This window comes from Streptopelia decaocto, assembly GCF_964273445.1.
Source record: "Streptopelia decaocto genome assembly, chromosome: 15".
NCBI lineage: Eukaryota > Metazoa > Chordata > Aves > Columbiformes > Columbidae > Streptopelia > Streptopelia decaocto.
Window position 1 is genome coordinate 1,128,913 of NC_138670.1, and position 22,331 is coordinate 1,151,243.

At 44.1% G+C, this 22,331-nt stretch overlaps 1 protein-coding gene across 1 annotated transcript in view; it reads left to right on the forward strand.

The window, feature by feature from the left end:
• Positions 1-21,494, forward strand: part of GALNT9 (polypeptide N-acetylgalactosaminyltransferase 9) — a gene marked incomplete at its 5' end in the record, with an annotated part of 78,623 nt that extends 57,129 nt beyond the window's left edge. Inside the window, 5 exons of the mRNA XM_082066285.1 lie at positions 10,150-10,335; positions 13,702-13,839; positions 15,942-16,037; positions 20,208-20,375; positions 20,973-21,494. Of these exons, the coding sequence (XP_081922411.1) occupies positions 10,150-10,335; positions 13,702-13,839; positions 15,942-16,037; positions 20,208-20,375; positions 20,973-21,119 (735 nt within the window). The 3' untranslated portion in view covers positions 21,120-21,494. The remainder of the gene's footprint in view (positions 1-10,149; positions 10,336-13,701; positions 13,840-15,941; positions 16,038-20,207; positions 20,376-20,972) is intronic.
• Between the last annotated feature and the right edge of the window lie 837 nt (positions 21,495-22,331).

Sequence of the window (22,331 nt, forward strand, 5' to 3'; positions counted from 1 at the left end):
CTTTTGTTTCCTTTGCACAAGCTTTGTTCCAGCCCAGGTTTGACCAGGCTGGGCCAGGTTTGCCTGCAGCGCTGTGTCTGCGTGTGAGTGCAGGTGGACACTGAACGTACCCAACGTGTTCTCTCCCGGGAGCAGATGGTGCTGCCGAGCCCTCTCCAAGGGCTTCACAGGCCATTCTGACACCAATCGTTGTAGATATTGGGCGACAGTATTTAGACGTCTTTAAGAACAGTGTCTTTACAGCTTCATAACTTGCATGTATGAGGATTTATCAGCCTGTTTCCTGGGGACCATCAGGAATCACTGACTCTAATCTGGAAGGAGGATCCCAGTTAAATTACACTGGGAAAGAAAAATTAAGAGAGTAGCTCTTAATTGGAAGGCGATGACTCATTACATTCATCTTATCCCACCCAGACTGTGTATTTGATTTGCCTCTGAACCTGCGTGGGAGCTGCAGCGCTGGCCTTGCTCACCATTGCTCTTCAGAATAACGAAGGTGGGACAAACTGGGCTGAACTCAGATTCTGAAGTGCTGAGCGGAACTGACATTTCCTGGCAGAAATCCTGCCGGGATCAGCTAATGAGGGAAAACGGCATGTTCTGTGCCGAGCCCAGCCTGGCCGCGTTAGGATTACCTTTCAGCTAAGGCACCAGCCCAAAAATTAGAAATCTGAGTTGATTTCTGTCTCTGCCACAGATTCAGATGTGACTTTGAATAAGATATTTGATTTCGCTATATTCAGTTTTTGTTCTATGGCATATGGGAGGAAATATTTCTTTCTGTGCATGTCTGTCTTTTAGAGGACCTCTAAAATGCTTTTGGTTTTTAAATACGTGCATATGTGGCATGTGGATGTGATTGAAGTCTGCAACTGCTGTCACACTAAGAGCCACAGAACTGCTCATTTAAAAACCTGAAATTCACCCAATAAAAGGTCCATGTCAACATAAATTACAGTCAGGCATTTTGTTTCCAGCAAAACTGGATAAGAAGATGTTGCCTCTTCTCTGTCCTCATCCTGAAATGTAGGTTACCATGCCCTTAGTCTTCCCAAATCTGTCAAAATGATACAAGGCTGCAGCTCCTATTATTTAAAGCGTTTAAACCAGACTGTATCATTTAGAATTATAATTGATGCCAGTGACGGGGTGTTCACATGAGCAGCTCAAGGAGCGGTGATGTGTTGGGGGCAGAGGGAATGGACCAGGACTGGCACGAACACCTCTGGGTAAGATCTTCACCCGGCCCAGCCAAAACAAAGCACAGAACCAGCAGCCGAGTCTCAGCAGTGGGACCAAGCAGCCACAGAGCCCTTTCTCCTGCAGAACCGTTCTTCAAACACAGCATCCTGCATATAATGATGAATTGCTCAGCATAGCTCAGCCATAGAGCAGATGCTGTGACCAGAGTTGGTGACGGTGACAAGAGAAACGGGCAATGGAAATAGTTGTTGCCATCACCTGCCAAAGCAGAAGCTGAGGCTGGAGCTCCTCTGAAAACACTGGGGCAGGAGCAGCGGAGCGAGTGAACATTGACACAGGGCAACAGGCAGGACTGTGATACAAGGGGCACTGTGGTTCGCGCTCGGGAGGAACCCCCAGGGGCCTCGGTTATTGCTTTGGTCTCATTTCACCTCTGTAGATGTGTTACAGTGCTCGTGACAGCCCGGCCCCGAAACGAGATGGAAGGAGATGATTTAGAGGCAATGGGACAGACAAGTGGATTGTATTCCGTGTTACTCACAGCAAAGATGCTCCAGGGCAAAATTAAATGAACTGAAGGTCCAGAAGAGTGCCTTCATAAAAATGATGTAGTTTTTTCAAATATCCTTACAGATGATAAGGGAAGCAATGCAGCCCCTGTAATTGTTTTTTTATCATCCATTCTGTTTTACCAGAAAAGGTTTTTTAACAGAGAATTGTATTCAGGTTGAGAAAGAAAAGTAGGGAAGACTCTTGATTATTTCTTTGGCAGCCCAAAGTGTTTACAACAAAGGCTGCACGAATAAATCGTCAGATAAAACCTGAGCTCGGTAAATGGAGAGCACTTGTGACCCGGCGGGGATGAAACGCACCGGGCACGTGATGAAGGGATCCCTTAATCCTGTGGCACTCTCCCGTTCGCTTCTTGGAAATTCTGACTTTAACGAAGCCAAGTAGTATTTAATGACTGCTACCATCCTCCAGAAACAAAGAAATTACTGCAGTAATAGAGTTGTTGTTTTTATTTCTTCATTTTAGCCAAACTGTAGTTGAAGTGTAGAATTTGGAGTAAAACCATAGCAGCTGTCTGGGAACATAAAATGCCATTAGGTAAATTAATGTTCATTAAGTAAACTCTGTATTTGGTTTATATTTTCTGCTTTTCCGGTCACATCTGGCAGCCCTTTGAGGGCAGGGCTGAAGGAGGACGGGACCGAGGGCAGGGACGCACCCGCGGTGTGAGCACATTGTCCAAGTGTTCTCTGAGATCCTCGTCTCACGTGTCCTGGCTGTTCTAACCCTTTCCATGCGAAGAAGCTCGTGGAGGCCGTGGATGTTTGTCCGGACAGAGTTGCCAAGAGGTGGCGTGAAGTGCATCCATTTTCATTTACTGGTTTGTGAGATGGGGACACTGTTCCCCCTGCTCACAGCGGGTGTTGCAGACCACTCGGTGTCAGGATCACAGTCCTTTGGTACGAGTGAGGACGGATGATACAGAAACATCTTTAACCTCTGCCGAGCTGGGTCTCCGTTGTCTCCAGGGGCAGGGGCAGCGCTGCCGCCACTCCCAGCGTGGCAGGTGTCACCGCGTCATTCAGCGCGGGGCTGAGGGAGATGGATTGGGGTGCCACTGTGAGCTCCAGGTGTCCTGTCCGTGGTGCAGCACGGGGCGCTGTGTCCGGGGGGAGCGGGGCCTTTCCTGCACGGCTGCTTTCCACTCTGTCTCCAGCTGGGGCTTTGGAAACCTGCTCATAGCGGACATGCCGAGTGCGGGTTCCCAGCCCGGGAGTGAGGAATTATGATTAATGACTTAATTAAGTAAGCCATAAAAAGGAAAAATTAAGTGTCAATGTTTTCCTTATAATCAACTAATGAACTTTTTGTCTATAATGGGATAGTAATTTTCAAAATAATTAAAAAAAAATACAGATTTGGCTAAAAAATATCCTATATCTAAATTTGACTGTTGAGGAGGGAGAATCCATTAAGTCACATTCTCAAAAAGGGCATTTTCAGATGTTGTTGAAACAAAATATTTTGCTTGATCTGAAACAAACTTTTTTCCATATTTGTTGTCAAGCACCTTGGAACACCAAGGACGCTTTTGGTTCAATTTGAAACCATATCTGTAGCTACATATATTTAACTTCTAGAAATCTCTCGCAAACAAAGAACATCCATTATTTGCTCAGCACTTTAATAATACAGGACAGTATCTTCCCAATAAGCTGAAGCCAATATTTACAGTGTTCGATTGTGAGGACACTTTTAGCTCTTGGGAAAAATACTGCCAAATGCGTATATGTATTTGTACATTCTTATGCTAGATGGAATGTGTCCTGTCTGGTTTAAGGAATAGAAATATGCCTGGCAAACTCTTCATGTCACCATTGATACATTTCTGTTGGTTTCATTGTACAACAGAACAAACAAAACAAAACAAACAAAAAACTCCTCCAAACAAAGTAATTTGTCAACTAACGCAAGCCTTAGTCTAAAGCTTCTTAACTGGGAATAGCTGGTCCTGAAGAAATGACATGAGAAGAGCCGGTACAAATCACGTCCCTTACCAGCTCCTTAGGTGACATGCTAAGCAATCTGTTCGTATAAAATAGCTTAGTGTGTCAGTCACTTCACAGCCTGTGATTAATATCATCTGTCCATTAGTAGCAGCAATAAAGCGTTTAAGCAGAGTGAATGACGAGCACATAATAGCACTTTGTTCTGTTAAAGTTCCTCTTGTCCCCTTTGTGCCTTTCCCCTAAGGTGCCCAGAAGTTGTCCCGGACACGCGCTGTCCCCTGCTCAGACAGGTCAAGTCCACGTGTGTGGCACCAGACTCGCCAGGAGCTTTTTGCACTATTTTTGGTGGTTCTTCTTGCTGAGCTGCCCAGGGTTCCCGTGCCAAGGGCAGCGTGGAAGTCAGGACATGGCTTCCAAACCTGAGAGCCATGTTTAGTGTTGGGCTTGGCCTAAACCCGCTCCAGCCCTCTCCTGCCCCAGCCCACACCCACGGCACTGGTTGCTGCCCAGGAGGGGAACGTTAATCAGGGTTTGCCATCTGAAGCAAATAGGAATGGTCAGTGAAAGTCACATGCACACACATCTGCATTTTACATTTATTAAGGATTTGGCACTTACTGCAGAAAACAGGACATCATCTGAATTCAGTAATCGTGTGTTGGTTTAGTGAGCAGGTGCTTATTCACACCAGGTGAACTTGTCCAGTATAAACACATGATGATTTCTGGGTCTTTTAATATAAATAGTGTATTTAGTTTGCTGATCTGATTTGGAATGGTGTGTGGGAAAGCATGTCTGGAATTACTATGATGATTTGTTAATACTTCTGCTCGCGAACTATTCTTTTTTCTTATAGCTCACCTCTGATGTGTTCTTAATTATCCTAGAGATCAGTTTTCAGTATCAATTCCAGCTCCAGCTCGAGTTGTGCTAATCCGAGTACAAGGGAGAAGGCATTAGTGCAGTGTCACCAGGCTGGCTGGATGCTGTACTGATGAGAGATGGGTTCACACCGTACAGCAGTACAGCAGTATTATCTCTGCCCTACACTTAAAGCACTAAGACTTAGTGAGATTTATAGAACTATTAAGAATGAGCTATCAGGTGTATCTCTGGGATGATAATATTCATCGTTTTGTGTTTGTACAACCGCTCCCTTGGGAAGGTCATAGAGGAGGAACAAGATAAAATTAAGCTTTGGAAAGCAAGAGCACACCCCTCGCCATCAATACGTCTGCAGGTCACAGCTGCCAGACGTGAATTTAAAGAGCGCTCTTGAGAGATGAAACTGTCCCAGCTCCCCAGCGCTGACCGGCCAGCGTCGGAACCTGGGACTTGTTCCTGCTCCCTTTGCCGTCCTGCGCAGGTCCTGCTGAACCACCATCTCTGCCGTGACTCTTCTCCACTGCCTAAAGGCTTTGGGTGCCGAAGGTTGAACACACACGTCTCTGTGCACCAGCCACCTGACAAATGTGCCTCATCCCTGGTGACTTCACAACGTGGCCTCTGAGCTCTGAGACCATCCACGGCGTCACTTTGTGCCTGTGACGCCGAGTCTTGTGGCTTCTTGGAACCATGTTCCAAGCTGAAATCAAGCTGAGACACCAGATGTCTTCATGGTCTAAAGTATTAGTAATTAATCTGAGTTTGTGGTGTTTCTGCATTAGACAAAGCTTTTACTTTAACAGCCTTTTTTTTTGAAGATGTTGTTCTAAGTAGATCTGCATGCTAAAATCTGCATCGGAAAAGATTGGTTTGGAACAAAGCAGGATCTAATGAGCATATAGTGAATCCCTGGGCTCTGCAGCAGAGTCACAATAAGCATAATAGCTCTCACTGAATGAATCCCTTGCAGCCTAAAAGCTTTTTTCCTTACGATAAAATAGCAACCCTGCAGGATTTAGTGCAGACAATATGCAAAGATCATTTGAGGGGATGTTGTGGAAAGAGAAAACAAATGAGGACGACTCCACTTAGGGTCCTTTGAAAAGACCCTTTGTGATCACTTCATTAGACAGTCTGTCTCAATATTTTCTTATTCAAGAGTGACTTTATTCTAATGGAAGCATCAATAAATTCCACTCTTTATTCTTCCTCCCTGTGGTTTCACCTAAAATGCCAGGAAGCATTTTATCATTTTTCAGCCTTCTTGCTGCAGGTTGAACGTGCAGTAATCGTTATTTTTCTAGCAAAAGACTGGAAGTGTGAACTAATGATGTTACACAACTGAGAACTCGCCTTGGGGAAAAGAAGTTGAACAACTTTTGCCTGTCACTCCCATGCTGGCGGAGCTGAGGTAGCAGCTCAAGGGAGATGCTATGAGACGTTCTGCCTGGTTTTAGGCTCATGTGTTTGCCTGCCTGTTAGAAAAGGTGCTTGAAGTACATGGGACATTTTAAATATCATTTTAAATCCCATCTTCTCCCTCACATAGCAACGAGTCTATTAATTTCTTGGACTTAGTTCTTCACACGCAACGTTTATCTTTACAGAGAGATAGCGGGCGGTGAGCGCGAGTGTCTCTAGAACACATTTCAATTTATTCATTCTTATCTGTTTTCTTCTGTAAGAGGTTAACGGGAGGGTTTATCTTCTCACTGTTGGCACATCTGAGATCTTACTGACTTGAGCTTCTGGGTGACCTCTAAGGAATACGTGAAGGACAACCTTGACGTTTGCTTACCCAAGAGCCACCAGAAGAACTTTTAAAAAGAGACTCATTGCAAGAACATGACGGTCCCATTACCTTTTTTCTCGGAAAGCAATCCATCTCTAAACTTTAGAAAACCATAAGGGAACAAAGCTAAGAGGTCAAACCCCAATACGTTTGTAAAGTTTTAAAGGCTAATCAAGTATTTTTTACTTCCTACAAAGAGAAAGGGTCATATTCAGTCTGGGATGAAACCTCTGTGCAAGAGGACCCAACGCTCCCTTGACACCTCTCATGATACCACTTTGGGAGAAGCAGCTCGCTGCCAAGCGCTCGTCATTGGGGCAACTGGAATAATAATGTCATCCGTAAACTGGTGAAGCTATATGTTTGTGTTTTGTAATTGAAATGATGAATAATCATTAGGACCTTTTCTGGATTTTTTTTTTCTTGCTTTTTTTGTTTGTTTTTTTGTTGTTTTTCTTGTTTTGGCTTGTTTTTTTTTAACGGAAACAGTAGTTTGGATCTTCAGCAACAAGTGCTTGTGGGATATCATATTTACCCAGAAAACAACTTCTTGTTTAGCAAGAGTTAAAGCATTGCAGTCTATTGGCCTTTGTAAATCCCATACCCTCAGGGAGCTCTGGTGCCGCACACTTGAGGTCATGGCAGACCCTGCCTCACCTCGGCTTGTCTTTGCTGCATGGAATAAGGTGTTGGATTAAGTACTGTATAACAAATGGTGAACGCTTTTCTGTAGGACAGCCAGATCTCAGGTGTACAGGAATAGCTAATAATTAGTGCAAGTAAATAATTGTAGTGCAACCACAAACTCTATCATTCCGTTTGCAATTTACCCCTGATGTGGGTACTTGTTCTTCTTAATACTTAATATGTCTGTTTATAGAAAAGTTGATTGAGATAATTAGCAGTAAAAAAGCTAAGGTAACACAGCTATGGTAACATTTATATTGCTATCAATTTTGTTTATAGCAGCCTAAAGAGCAATCCTGAAATTAGAAATTAACTACAATTAGCAAATAAGTGGAGTGTCTCTCAGAATGAGTCGATCATGTCTGAAAATGTTGCACAGTGTGATGCTGTGGGAGCAGAGCCGGGTCCCTGGGCCGCAGCCGTGCGGGGTGAGGAGCACGCGGAGCAGAACCTGGTTGGTGATGATGGTGATGGAGCTATGGCTGGCCCAGCCCAGGAGCACATAGAGCAGAACCTGTTTGGTGATGATGATGATGGTGATGGAGCTATGGCTGGGCCAGCCCAGGAGCACATGGAGCAGAGCCTGTTTGGTGATGATGGTGATGGTGATGGAGCTATGGCCGGGCCAGCCCAGGAGCACACAGAGCAGAACCTGTTTGGTGGTGATGATGGTGATGGAGCTATGGCTGGGCCAGCCCAGGAGCACGCGGAGCAGAACCTGTTTGGTGATGATGATGATGGTAATGGAGCTATGGCTGGGCCAGCCCAGGAGCACATGGAGCAGAGCCTGTTTGGTGATGATGGTGATGGTGATGGAGCTATGGCCGGGCCAGCCCAGGAGCACACAGAGCAGAAAAGGAATTCATCTGGGGTAAATTAGCATCTTTATAGGAAACAAAATTTCCTTGATGATTTCCTGGCTGTTTCCTTCATTTGTGTTCTTCAGATTTTGTCTCTTTAAAGAGCAAAAGGGGGCAGAGGGACAGGGGAAAGAAGCGGCTGAGCGGAGATGTGAAGTGCCGCAGACGTGCGCCGGGGCCGTCACAGCGCAGGCAGCTCCACCGGTGCTGAGCATCGCCCGCCCGGGGCTGCTCCTGTCCCGCTGTGCCTTGTTCAGAGCCGGTGTCTGAGCTCCCTGGGGATTCATCTGCCGAGAATTTACCGCTGATAAATACCCGTTTGTGTTGAATTTACAGATGAGCTAAACTGTTTCCTTTAATGTTGCAGTTTAGTACCTTTTTCTTTTGAGGTTTGTATGAGCACTGGCATTTGAAGGAAATAAATCTGTCGCTCAGATAATGTATTTGCTTTTGCTACCAAAATATATAAATAAAAATTACAAGGTCATTAACCATATCAAGAGAAAAAAATAGAGCTGTGCATTAAATAGCTGACTTCCAGGATGGCTTGGCCAAAGAGCAGTATATTAAAGTGTACTGCTCATTTCCCATTCTGATCATGAAAATCAATTAATTCCTTTCTTTTTTGTAGCACTGGAAGCCCTCAGCATACGTCAGTCCAAATTTACGAGCGGTGTGTTTATCAGTGTATTTCATTGATCAAATGTAAATTCCAGTGGCCGGTGATTTACTGCAGAACTGCTTGGGAAGCAGCAAATAAATATTACCTCATGAAGCAGTAAAGGAAACAAAAAAAAGCCAAACTGGAGGAGAAGATTTTCATCTGCCACTTCCCCAGCAATTTACCTTTGTCCCCGAGGGGGCAGGTTGGGAGCAGAACTGCCCCAGGGCCGCTCGGGAGCGCATCCTCCCTGTGCTCAGTCACAGGCAGCCTGGCAAGCAGGGGGTTATTGCTGATATTTCAATAGCCTTTATTTATTTCAGCTACTGTAGTACTGGGTGCAGACCTGAGGGAACCGAAATGCATCAGCCTCACTCCCCGTGCATCATTCCGAATGTTGCTGATTCGAAGGGACAGGTCCATGGACAGTCAATAACCAACAGGAAGAAATGGGACGGTGTGGGCATGGTGGCACCGGGACGGCTGGGTGGTACCGTCTCCACTTGGCCCCTCTTACCCATCCTCAGCAACCCAGGGACAGACAGTTCATCATTTCTTGGTTCCGTCACTGCTGTCCCTGTGTGAGCACAGCGCAGGAAGCGTTTGCCGCGCTGGCCGCGCTGCCACGTGTGCCACGGCCTCCGTGCTGCAGAAATGCACAGTCGGTTAATGGCCAGATTTACCCATTCACCCTGTGCTCAGGTTAGTGAGCTAAAATTTCCACGGGACATCCTGTAGCAGGTGGGTCAGCACTTGTATCTCAGTGAAGATGGGATAAGGGTGTTTGTGAAGGGAGAACCGCTGTGAAAACCAGCGAAGCCTGCAGGCACGGATCAGAAAAAGAGAAGAATAATTGACTGACTCACAATCAAAGTCTAAGTTTCCATAATAAGAAAATAAGTATGTTTCCATGCCTTTTGGGTTTTTTTCTGTTGGTATTGTGTATGTGGGTAACTTGTTTCCTTCTCTTTTCCAAAGGTGATGTTCAAATCCCCACGTAAAAGGCTCTGGTGTGGAACATGTCATCTGAAATGCTTATTTTACACCTAAACATATATCAGATTTTTCTGGCAGTCACGTTTAAGCTATTAAAAGTCTGTTCATTGATTTGGAGAGCTGACACAGTGCCAAACACAGCCGGCGGATACAACTGCTCTGTGCTGAAGTTTCAGTAACAAGCACTGGGTGAAATTAGTCCCTGTGATAGAGGTTACCACCTTATCACTTGTCTTCTGCCTAATGCTTCCAAGAGCAGTGACATTATGGGGAAAGACTTGGATATTTATGTCACGTAGACTTGTGTACCTAACACAGGCAGCTGCGTTCATGTTGCATTTGTGTATAGTCACCGTGCAGGGAGGAGATTCACCCCCAGCGCAGGTAAATCGGGTGATTGCTCTGAATCCTTTGACAGTGCCACCCAGGGAACGCTCTATACAGACCAGCTGAAAAGCAGCAGTTGTATCACCTGAAGAAGAAATTTTAAAAGTAAAATAAACTAAAAAGTCCTGTAATTGTTTTTCCTCCACTCCCCAGGTGTGGCAGTGCGGAGGGAGCATGGAGGTGCTGCCCTGTTCCCGCGTGGCACATATCGAGCGCACGAAGAAGCCCTACAACAATGACATCGATTACTATGCAAAGCGCAACGCCCTGCGCGCCGCCGAGGTCTGGATGGACGACTTCAAGTCCCACGTGTACATGGCGTGGAACATCCCCATGGCGGTAAGTGCGGGTGGCAGAGCAGAGTGGTGGCAGGAGTCCCCAGTGAGCTCCGTGAGCTGCAGGACGGTGCTACGGTTGAACGGGGATGGCAGTTGTAAGTGGGGAATCTTGGGGCAAGAGCGCTCTCGTGCTGGTGCGCGCTCAACACAGAGGGTTGTGCCGTATAAACTTGCTTCCTTCGTGTTGTGTGCTCGGAGAGGTGACACAGGCTTGTAATTTCTAGAGCACGATGTTTCAGGTTTATGTGCTTCCTCAGAAGAAGTCGTTAATTTGGGATGCCATTAAACTTTGAGGTGTTCATATGCTACAGTGGTGAGGGCTGCAGAAATGTCCATAAATAAATACCATTCATCATGAGACTCAGTAGATCTCACCAGCATAAAAACTGAAGTATGTGATAAAAGAATCACACATTAACCAGCTTTATTGTCTACAGGCTGAGAGTTGCGACGTGGACACATTCTGTTTCTTGCTTTGCAAAGGAATTGTAGATGGCATGTGGGGACCTCTAGTAATCCATGTAATATAAATATTAGATAAACTGTAGATTCAATTTATGTCTCTGTTCTGTAAGTACGTCACATGCTACATCTCCATTGTGTGTAATTGTTGGAGGGCAGAGGTCTGTGTCCGGTGCCAGTCGGGTGGAAGCTGAGCGCTGCATGTCCGGTAGTGGTGTTCGCATCCAGGTGATTCATGTGCGGGGCACGGGGAAGCACACTGCTCCGGAGGTACGAATGGCTCAGTTAACCCTCCTGTGAGGCGTTCGTTCAAAGCTGATTGAAGAAATGGAAACAGGAAAGTTCCCATCAGAACAGGAAAAATCACCAGCCCAACAGTGTCTTTGTGAATATTCAGTTATGGCCCAGAGTCCATCAGGGTCATGGGAGTCTCGTCAAAGACGTGATCAGGTTTAGTCTGTGTCCAAAATACCCACTTGTACTTTGGTACCTAGGTAATATATCAAAACCCATTTTTATTGATTCCTGTTGTAGTTCTGAAAATACACATACCTGAAGGAGCGAGGTTTTATTCCTCCCCGTGATGTCTGAAGTGCCTGATGTTCACATGTGGCCAAATTCACTTGCTGCTGGTCAGTACTGGACGTTTGGTGCTATGTTGAAAGCTGGGTCTCGATGAAGATGTGTTGGTGACTTCTTCTGGCATGAGAGGTCATTGCAGAGAATTATTTTGTCTGAACAAGGCAATACTGCACAACTTCTTTCCCATACAAGATTTCCACAATAGCAGGAGGAAGACAAAGCAGCATTCACCTAAGTTTTTAGGGGCATTTTGGCCTTGTCTGCATCCATTTGATAAAATAGTATGTTTCAAATAGGAGAGGAAAAAGAAGTAACCTTGGTAAATTTGTTTGCTTGATGCCTTCTGCAAATGAATTCTGAGAAAAGACATTTAAATAAGCATTTACACCAAAACATGATTTCATTTAATCTCTCTAAGATTACTTATTTATGTCGTTTTCTGCACGGAGCTGTACAGCAGTGCTCTAAAGAAAATAAAAAGGGGGGGCACATCTACTTTAAGAGACATAAAATCAGCGTAAGTACTGAACATCAAAATTTTCTTTCCATAAAATAAATTGATTGATAAAATGTGCATCGTAAAAACAACCCCATTCGCTTTCAGGAAAAAGAAGCTGGGATTAATATTCACAGTTATTCCACTGTAGTGTTCAGTCTGGGTGACTAACAAGTACTGTGCTGGTATAAGCCGTAAGAAAAACCTTCTGCAGAACTAGGAACCTCACTGCCTGCTTAAAAAGAGTCCATCCACATACTAAATTCTGTGAACATTTCATTCTCGTACCCCGTGCGTGACGAGTGCAGCTCATACAGAGGCGGGCACGGCGTGTCCGGAGCTGTTCAGTTTTCCGCTCCTGTGCTCTGCAGGAATAGCACTGCGAGCAGGGCACCCTCCTTCAGAACGGGGCAGAGAGGGGCAGGTCACATACATCTGTTCTTCCATACCAAAACCTATCCAAATAAACACTTTCCACAACTCATTCCCTTCTACGTTCTTGAGGATCTCTGCATAACGTGTACCTTGATCAGCAGGTGCTCTTTGAACATGTCTATAAGATCATATTCTCATAACCTTCAGCAGCAGGTCAGTATAGCTTTATTTTAGTTAACCAAATATTTGGTATGCCCCTGCTTATGATCTATTCCTCAACAATTTTAGTGATGAAGGAATCTTATATTGAATGATTTATGGTGCTGAGTGCCTCCGAGAGTTGCTCTCCTCATATGTAGCCTGAAGTAGCAGGTAAATTACCATTCATTGGAATGGATGCTGCATCGAGCTCGTGCCACAGTCTGCAGCAGCACGCAGCAGTGAGCGCAGCCAGCTCCGTATGTGGCAAATAGAAAAACCTGTTCAGTATTACACTTGTATTGTCTCCTGAAAACCAGGCGTCTGTTGGGGATTCTCATAAAGCCTGAGCTAAGTTTGCTGCTGCCTTGCAGCCCCGCGTTAGACCTCATTTGTAAAACGTACAGAGACCTTTCTGGAGGAAACGCACGGGGCACTGAACAAAGTGCCGCACGGAACTCCCCAGATCCAGCCCATTCGATTCATACGGTGTCGGGAAAGATTTTTAGATGAGGTAACTCTCACTGTCCGGATGTTGAACTGTGATTTATTACGGTTTAAATCAACAGACTAACTCAGGACCTGGCATTTTGTAAATGGCTCATTTTGATCATGGTGAGTTGACTCTTCCAGCCTATGTTTTCATGGGATTTGGAATCAAACATGAATTAAATTCTGAAGTAGAATTCTAAGAAGGTTTTAAGTTTAACTGCGTTATATGGCTCAAGTCTGCAAATGAGCTCCAGTTCCAGTAAAAACTGAATGCTGGTCTAAGCAAATGTTAATGGAGCTTAATGACTTTTTGAGCAGTTCTGCTTTGATGTTCTAACAGGCCTGTTTGATCTCATTTACATTTGTGAATATCCAAGGCTGTTACTGGAGTAAACCGTGATCAAGATGCCATATCTTTGAGCAGAATTACCGCCTAAATTCCTCACAAATCTGAAAGCAAAGGAGTTCAGGTTTGATTGCAAACATTTAGAATTGCTCTAAATAACAACACGCTTATTGTATTCTTTTTATTCTGATTTATGTCTGGTTTTTGCTTGTTCGTTATCCTTCTTTTTCCACTGACTTTCATTAATATTTATTGTCTGTTCTCAACAGCAGCTGCTTGATGAGCTGCTACTTAAAACTGAGAAAGAAGAAAGGAAAACACAGCTTGGTACACAGAATGGGCTCCAGTTGGGTTTCAATTGAAAAAACTGACTCATAAAGTCAATGCAGTGAGATTTCTTGGTTTCTGCTTTGTAGAACCCCGGAGTTGACTTTGGAGACGTTTCTGAGAGAATAGCCCTACGGCAGCGGCTGCAGTGCCGGAGTTTCAAGTGGTACTTGGAGAACGTCTATCCTGAAATGAGGGTGTATAACAACACTGTCACTTATGGAGAGGTACTGTATGTCTTTGAAAACGCACCCGGGCTGCGTGGGAGCAGTCCTTCGCCTCAGGTCTGTGTGCTCAGGTGATGGACTTCCAGTTCCAGTTGTGTCCCAGTGCTGAGTCCTTGGACCAGTTGCTCTGAGGAGCTGAGTGGACGGGTCCCTGAATCCCAACATGTCAGAAGTGTGGAGATGTTTCCTTTCAGCTTTCTGGATCAGTTATTTCTCTTCTATGAACCAATCGCATCTCCCACATATGCTCAACCCCAATCCCTAAAGCAGTCAGACATACCTTCTGTAGCTCTTTAAATCTATATAATGTGCCTGCAATGTACGGACTGCTGTCCCTAATGGCTGTGAACTGGGCCGAGGTTCCAGGAGCTCTCCTGCTGTGTAATGTTTTTGAGATTCTGTTTTAGTTGTCTACATGAACTACAATTAAATCCAAAGGCAATGTATTTTGACACAAGACAATGAAATGGACACTCTTCCTTTCTGTTCCATTTGATTGACTTCATATAAGTCAGGCGCTTCAGATATTGATGCAAAGTGTGAGTTTTATTGCATAGTATCACTTTGCATCCTAATATATCTATCCCTGGCAGTAACTGAGGAAAGACGTGTAATAAATTCAACAGGAGCTATTAGTAAGGGTCAGGCCTGAGGCGGCTGTGAAGTGCAAAGAGCACGGGCAGCATGGTGATGATGGTGATGGTGATGATGATGATGGTGATGGTGCCAGTTCCAGCAGGCGGTGAGCGAGCCGGGCTCTTTGTTTCAGTTGAGTGGCCATATGAAGGTTCTAGAGACACACAGGAAGTTTAATGATGCAAGTATCTAATTCATTAACCTTTATAATAAAATGGAGCCACATAAGCCATGTAGCCAGTGTAAACTGGCACCGGTCCCTTTCAGTCTTACATGCCCATAATGAAAAACTAGACACTTCATCCCAAATAGCATCAAGCTTGTTATTAAATACCTTCTCTTCTGGTTAATTTCCTGGAGGAAAAGACATATGGATTTCAGCAGGTTTAAAGGAAAATGCATGTATTGAGTAGATGTGAAACAGATTGAAACAGTAGTAAAAATATATCTCCTGGTGACTCAATTCAGATGTTTAAAGCCATGTCATAAAGCTGTCTTCATCTTCTTTAGCCTTATAGTACTCAAGTCGTAAAATAAATGTCCTGAAAGTTAACTGCTGGTGAGCCCCCTTATCTGATCCCTGTGACGCTCATGTGCTGTAATATGAAGGATTATTTAATGATTTTTTGGACACCTCTGTATTATTGGGGGGGGCAGCAAATTGTTCACAGCCTAAACCAAAACTGACCTGTTGACTGTTTCAAAATGTCCATCTAAATAACCTCTTCACTAAGATAGCTGTAAAAGTCCTGTCTAAAATGTGTAATATTTCTACCCTGAAGAGAAAGAAAGGCCTGAAATTTCAGAGGAGCTCCAGCCCAGTTTTACGGACTTGGAGCCTTTCGCTGTCTGGGGAAGCACAGGGATTTTTGACTCAGTTCTCTGAACCCAAACCCCAAGTGCATTGAAAGCCTTCCAACGCTGGTCCTCATTGCCGTATCCTTTCACTACGACGTGCTTTACACCACTTCTCTACATAACCCTATACTATAGCCTCAATTCAAATAGGATTTTTTCGTATGCTTTTTTATTTTTATATATGCAGTAGGAGCAAATAAAAGGGTGCAACATCCTGTACCAGTCCTGGGTAGTTCCTATGATGTTTGGTTTACATCACACTCTTAACATATAGAGTCAAAGTTTATCTATACACAAGGGGTAATTTGGAGCAAAACTTGGCCTGGGTTTCTTATACTGAATTTTAAGGGGTTTTGATCCTTGAGCAATTGCTGAAAATATAACTCTGACCCGTGGTCTGTAAAGACAGCAGGGTGTCCAAATAACATCTTTTCCTGGAGCAGGTTCATTACTGGCATCCTGCCATATCTGGAGAATGTGCTTCTCAGAGGACAGTTTTACATATTAGGAGTTTCAATAGCCATAGTGCGGCTGAGATTTAACTAGACTGGACTTGTGTTGTCCAAATGAATGTCTAATACAACCGTGTTCTTCTGATCTGGTTACAGGTGCGTAACAGCAAGGCCAGCGGCTACTGCCTGGATCAGGGAGCCGAGGAGGACGACAAGGCGATCCTCTACCCGTGCCATGGAATGTCCTCCCAGGTAAATGCTGAAAATCCCAGCGTTAATGAGAAAACTTGAAGTATTTTCAGGAAAAAAGAAAGGGTAATTTGGTCCATTTGAGTTGGGTTTGGCAGTGTATTTCTGAGGTGCAAAAGAAAATATTGGAATTTAGACAGTGTGTTTGTGTGAGCGGCTCTTCTCATGTTGATGTTACTTGTTCTAGGAATAGCACCTCTTTAAATTAACTGTTTGTTGGTCCAATAGGCTCCTATGCAGAGATGATTCAGCAAGCTGCTGCTGTGATTCCCCAAGCAGGCAAAACCTTAAGCACATATTTAACATCAGCTTCAAAGGGAATTAAGAATATCTTTTAATGCTTTTTTAAAAGAGAAGATTTCTTTTTTATTGGTCGCTGTGCATATTATAACTTTCTTACGGACGTCTGGAGATTTTAAAATGACATTTCTTCTTTTCATGCTCATAGGGATGTTACTTGTTTTTTAAATACAAGTTGGATATTATTTAAATCCAGGACTTGAGTTTCTTCTGAAATGCAATTGTAGTTTCTTTTGAAGTGCCACCTGAACCAACAGTACATTAATGAATATTCACATGGGGAAACAAACTCTGACCTTATCACAGGTTTAACAATTATCTGAAGTTCAGTCGTACTCCCATTGACTGGGAGTCCTGGTTCATTCATCACCATGGAGGCATAACAAGAGTCACGAATTATAAATATTGCCTGTTGTGCTTAATTGCAAGGTGGTGCAGAGCAATGCCTTATTGGGGCAAAGTGAGACAGACAGTAATTCCTACTGACAAAACGTCCACCTTTGGCAGGATGGTTACGGAACGCTTGACTGGCACTTCCCTGGTAGAGGCGGAAGGAACAGCCTCTGAGCATGGTAACTAAATAGTGTTACTTAATTAGATGTAAATGAGCTTTTCAAGAAGGCTCTAGTTGGAGATGTCAAGGCACTCACAGAGTTGAGTCTCTCGCTCCATTCTAATTCTGACCAGAAAGTTGCAAATTTCCGTCCTTTTAGAAAGTCCCTTTGCAACCTCTAATCTGCGATCGTCGTGTGAGCTCTGAGAATAATAATGAAATAAATGCTTCTGACTGTAATTTATTTTGCAATTTAAGTCCTTAACCTACTTATTTGCCTCCATGACTCCTGTTTCATAGAACATGCTTTGACTCCCAGAAGAAGAAACTAGATGAGGGCGTAAGTTACTGTGAGTGTATTGGAAGGAAGCACAATGTGCCCAGCTTTTCCTGGTACGTTTCAGGGACATTTTCAGGTGTAAAGTATCTCACCTCTCAGCATCCAGCTCTGCCCAATTTTTTCCATTAAGGAACAGGTAATTTTCCTTTTAGTAAGATATAAATATATTGCTAGTAGTTGATGCCTTTAGAATTGCCGGGTCTAGGCTGGACACTGGCCAGCGCTTCTCAGGTGCAAACAAAATACACAAAGTAGTTGCTGCCCAAGAAGCTGAATTTGTGAAGTGTCCGGTTAAATCTCTTCTGGCTCACTTCTGCTACAGGCCTGCAGTGTCCTGTCCATCTGCATCTTCTGGAAAAGCCTGGGAGGCTCGGTCTAGACTTAACATTACAGACACAAGCTAGAGCCCTTTTGTTACTAGCTCTTCACATAGAAAATTACTCTTCCCAAACCATGTGAGAATGATGAAAGTATGAGAAAGGCAAACAGTGAATCTGCTAAATCATCCTGCAGCACTTTCCTCTTTTTTTAATTATAAAAAAAAAAAAAAAAAGTAAGAAAGAACAATTTTCCATTCTGTAAGAAACACCAAGCGGCAGCAGGCAGAGGTGATCAGAGGGGATGGTTTATCTCAGCTGAGCATTTCACAGACAAGCATGGGTTGGAGCCACTCAGATGCAGCCAAGTTAATTAATGATTACACAGCTGGAAAACTTCTATCATCTCACCACAATTTACAAAATTAATTTGGTATGAGGACATGAGAACCACAGCTGCACAAACCCTAATCAAGGATATTCAAGCACATAGCATGAAAGGTGTTGACAGCAAGCCTTTTAATATATTAAATAAACATTTTTAAAGCCCTTCTTCTAATCAGCCTGGTGAGCACAGTTGTCTGTTGTGTTTAGCTTTCAGTTTTTGACATTTTTCATCTCGAGCATAGGGCATAAAATACCCCCCTGAGTTGGGATTCGGGTTAGTTGTACACACCTACTGAATATAAATGAATATAACCATGGAACTCATTTTCACCAGCTGGGTTATCACTGGTGCTTGATGTGTCCTACCTCTCGCTATTCAGCTACAGTCTTGTTTGCTTTTCATACACTTCAATTTTGACAAGCAAATTACCACTGATTTTAGTGTATATATATATATATAGTTCCACTGAAACCAGCAGGAGTCTGTTAAGTGTTTAAAGAAAGTGGAGTAAGGAATAAGATTATTGTTCATCTGTGACAAAATGTTCTTTTCTTCTGCGTACCCTTCTATTTCCCTGCATACGCACACCCCTGAATGGTGCTGTCCTGCATACCGGTGAAAAATAAAACCCCTCTACCATTACAGCTCCAGCAACAAAACGCTGTTCCCTGTGTGTATTCTCAAGACCATTTTTACCATGATAAATCACATCTTTTCAATGACATCAGCTTTTTAATTTTTTTTATTCAAACAGGGACAAGCTGTTTCCTGGATGCTCTGGAATGCATTTAGGCTGAGTTTACATCAATTTAGCTTAATGGATTTGAGTTGAGCTAGGTCAGTGCAAGCCAACAGTTTGGAATATCCAGACAAGCTTTTGCACCGGTTTAAGTTCACTTTCAGATCTGGAGGAGGCAGAATAAAGGGTCTAAAATCAAGCTTCCTTCATCAAGATTGTGTTCTCCAGGCCCGATGTCACCCAGCAGCTCTTCAGTGGCTTCTTAGGTTGCAAGAAATTTCCAAGGTCCCCAGTGTGTCTGTGTGTCCATAGGAAAAACTTTGTTCCCTGCAGTAAAAATTAACATGAATTGTTGTGCATGCTTAGATCTCTTTATTAAAAAAAAACACCTCTAAAATAATAAATGGCTCTCACCTGAAGCCTCTAATTACAGCCAGTAGCTTTTACTACATCACTAAATTGCAGAACAGTTAAGCCACAGACAAAACTGCAATATCAGAGTGTGACTCTTTATTACGTGGGCCTGAAGTGCATGCTAACAAATCTGCTGTTATTTCTCTCATGATTTCCATTTTTTCCCTCTCATATATCTGGATACTGGTTGCATGGTCGGATTTTTTCAGTAGCGTTTATCTACAAAAACTAATTAGACTTGTTGCTATCAATAGCCTCTAACAGAGCTCTTAAGAACAAGCTGCATGGCGAATTGACATCGTGTCCTTGTCAAATCAATTCCTGCTGAGTGGGTTTGATTTCCATATTGATGACTTCACTTTCTTGATTGCCCTTTTGCAGTGACACTAGGGCAGGGAGCAGAGGTGTGGAAGAAGGGAACGTTGTGTCCTGTGAGAGACCCTGTGTTGGGAAAACAAGCCTCCCAAGCTTTGCCCTTGAGCAGCATGTGCCGTGGAGGCTGCATCTCGAATCCCGTGTGTGGTTTTAGGCCCCTCATGCCAAGAAAGGCCTTGAGGTGCTGGAGTGAGTGGAGAGAAGGGAATGGAGCTGGTGAGGGGCTGGAGCACAAGTGTGATGGAGCGGCTGAGGGACCTGGGGGTTCAGCTGGAGAACAGGAGCTGAGGGGAGACCTTCTGATCTCTGAACTGCCTGGAAGGAGGTTGGTGCATGGAGGGGGTTGGTCTCTTCTCCCAAGGAACAAGTGATAGGACAAGAGGAAATGGCCTCAGATTGCACCAGAGAGGTTTAGGTTGGATATTAGGAAAAATTTCTTCATGGAAAGAGTTATTGGGTGTTGGAACAGGCTGCCCAGGGCAGTGGTGGAGTCACCCTCCCTGGAGGTATTTAGATGAGGTTCTTAGGGATATGGTTTAGTGCCAGTGTTGGGTTAATGGTTGGACTTGATGATCTTCCAGCCAAAATGATTTTATGATTCTGCGTGCCAGACTGGGAAGGTCCCACCACACAGGAGGACAAGAGGACGTGTCGCCGGCAGAGGAGGCAGCTCCAGGCCGGCGCTGTGTCCCGTGATCAGGGTTCCTAGGGCCGTGGTCCAAGCCTTCCCTTCCCTTTCTCCCGCAGCTGGTGCGCTACAGCTCGGAAGGTGTCCTGCAGCTGGGCCCGCTGGGCTCCACCGCCTTCCTGCCCGACTCCAAATGCCTCGTGGACGACGGCAAGGGCCGGACACCCACTCTGAAGAAGTGTGAAGATGTCCTGAGGCCAGCACAGCGCTTCTGGGACTTCACACAGGTACAGGAGAGCTCAGGGAACCTTGCAGAGACAAGGTGTGGGAGTGATACTGCTCCAGAGGGCACCTGGGGAGAAACAACGTCTCTAGAGGACTATTCTGGGAATCCCCCCTTCTGCTTTCTAGAAATAGTCGGGTATGTTTTCCATAGGTCGTGTGTTATCCCAGAATTTTCTTATATGGCTACTAAGGAATTTTGGGGTATGCTTTTGAGGATTTTGCACTTATACTTTCTAGCTTTCGATTAATTTTTGGCACTTTTGAAGGCATTCTTACAGTTTCTGTGATTTCCTATCTCTTGGGGACTGTAGTGGTTCTCTAGTGCTTTTTAGAGATTTTCTAGTGATTTCTGGGGAATTTTCTAGCAGCTGCTAAATCTACCATTATCAAGGAATGGTTTTGGCACTTTGTGTGGGTTATTTAGCTCCTCCTAGGAATTTCTAGCACTTGCTAGGGACTTTTATCACTTGATATATACAGAATGTTCCAGGCATTTTATAATCCTTTCTAAGGATTTACATGTCTAGCACTGTATTTCTTCTAGTATGTTCACATTTTCTATTCCTTCTTCTAATCCTTATTGAATTTATTTTTCTCAGAATGGTCCAATCATCAGCAGAGACACTGGCCGCTGTCTAGAAGTGGAAATGTCAAAGGATGCAAATTTTGGGCTCAGATTGGTTGTACAAAGGTGCTCGGGGCAAAAATGGATGATTAGAAACTGGATCAAACACGGTCGACATTGACTGCTGGGGCTGAGAAGCCACCTCTCCTGCCGTCGTCCATTGCTCAGTGTGCCATATCTTGCAAGGCATTTGTCTTAAAGCAAATTAGTTTGAACAGGACTTGGCTGTCAAAAGTCCTCCATAGCTGGGCATTCAAAGGAGGAAGAGAAGAAAAAGGAAAGCAGACACACTCATGCCCTATTTGACTCTTCCTTGCTTTGGTAGATGACCTGGAAAGCATAACAAGAGTCTTCTGTTGATTTGGAAATTGTTGGAACACTGGAACACAACAGAAAAGTGGGTTCCTTAAGCTCTCCTGAAGGAATTAATAGACAGATGTTTCTATGACGAGTTGAAGGGAGAGATCCCAATACTGCCTCATAAAGAGAATTCTCTGATGGGTAGCTTTTTAGCTTTAAGTTATTGACTGGTGCACAACTCCTATGGTGAATAATCATGTGCCTTTTTTATTGTACTTCATATAAAAGGGGACTTCAAAAATCATACCTTTTCAGCATGTCTGGTTCATTGTACTAAACAAGATGATCTGTAAATAACACTGGAAATATAATATATATGAAAAATTCCGAGGTTGATTGTTTAGGAGTCTCTAATTCTAGATAGAGACTGTTCCACAAATGTTTACAGGTGCTTCTCAACCTTCGAGCTGCTAAAAGGCGGCATTTTAGAGACCTCTTCTAGTTAGACACAGGTAAATGTTGAATAGGTAAAATAGCCACACGCTCCATTATATTGCCACGTTTTACATATCTTGGCTGTAAAAGCATCACAATATAGCACTTGCATATTTAGCTCTTTGGAGGCTGTAGATGTCCCGGTAGATGGTTGGGTTTCTGGAGGCCGGTCTTGGCCCCAGCCCTGGACACGACTCCAAGGCTCCACGCGCGGGGCAGGGGCGCCCTGGTGTGTTCCAGCAGCTGCCTGCAAGCTGGACCCTCGTTACTTCTCAAAATAAGTGAAATGATTTAGGTGCCATCTGTGGAATTTAGCAATTTGAATCTTCCATTTTGTTACCCGTCCTGTGAAAACGTCAAATGTGAGCAAACACGCTTCGTGAGCACCATTTAGACAAATTCCTGAACAAAGTATTTTCAGTATTTGAAAAACAAAGTAAAAGCTAGTGACAAGAGCGCAAATTAGAGAAGAACTAGGCAGCGTATGTAAGTGCTGTTACTCTGGTATAGAACTATTTTAGTGCAGTTGGCCTGTTGA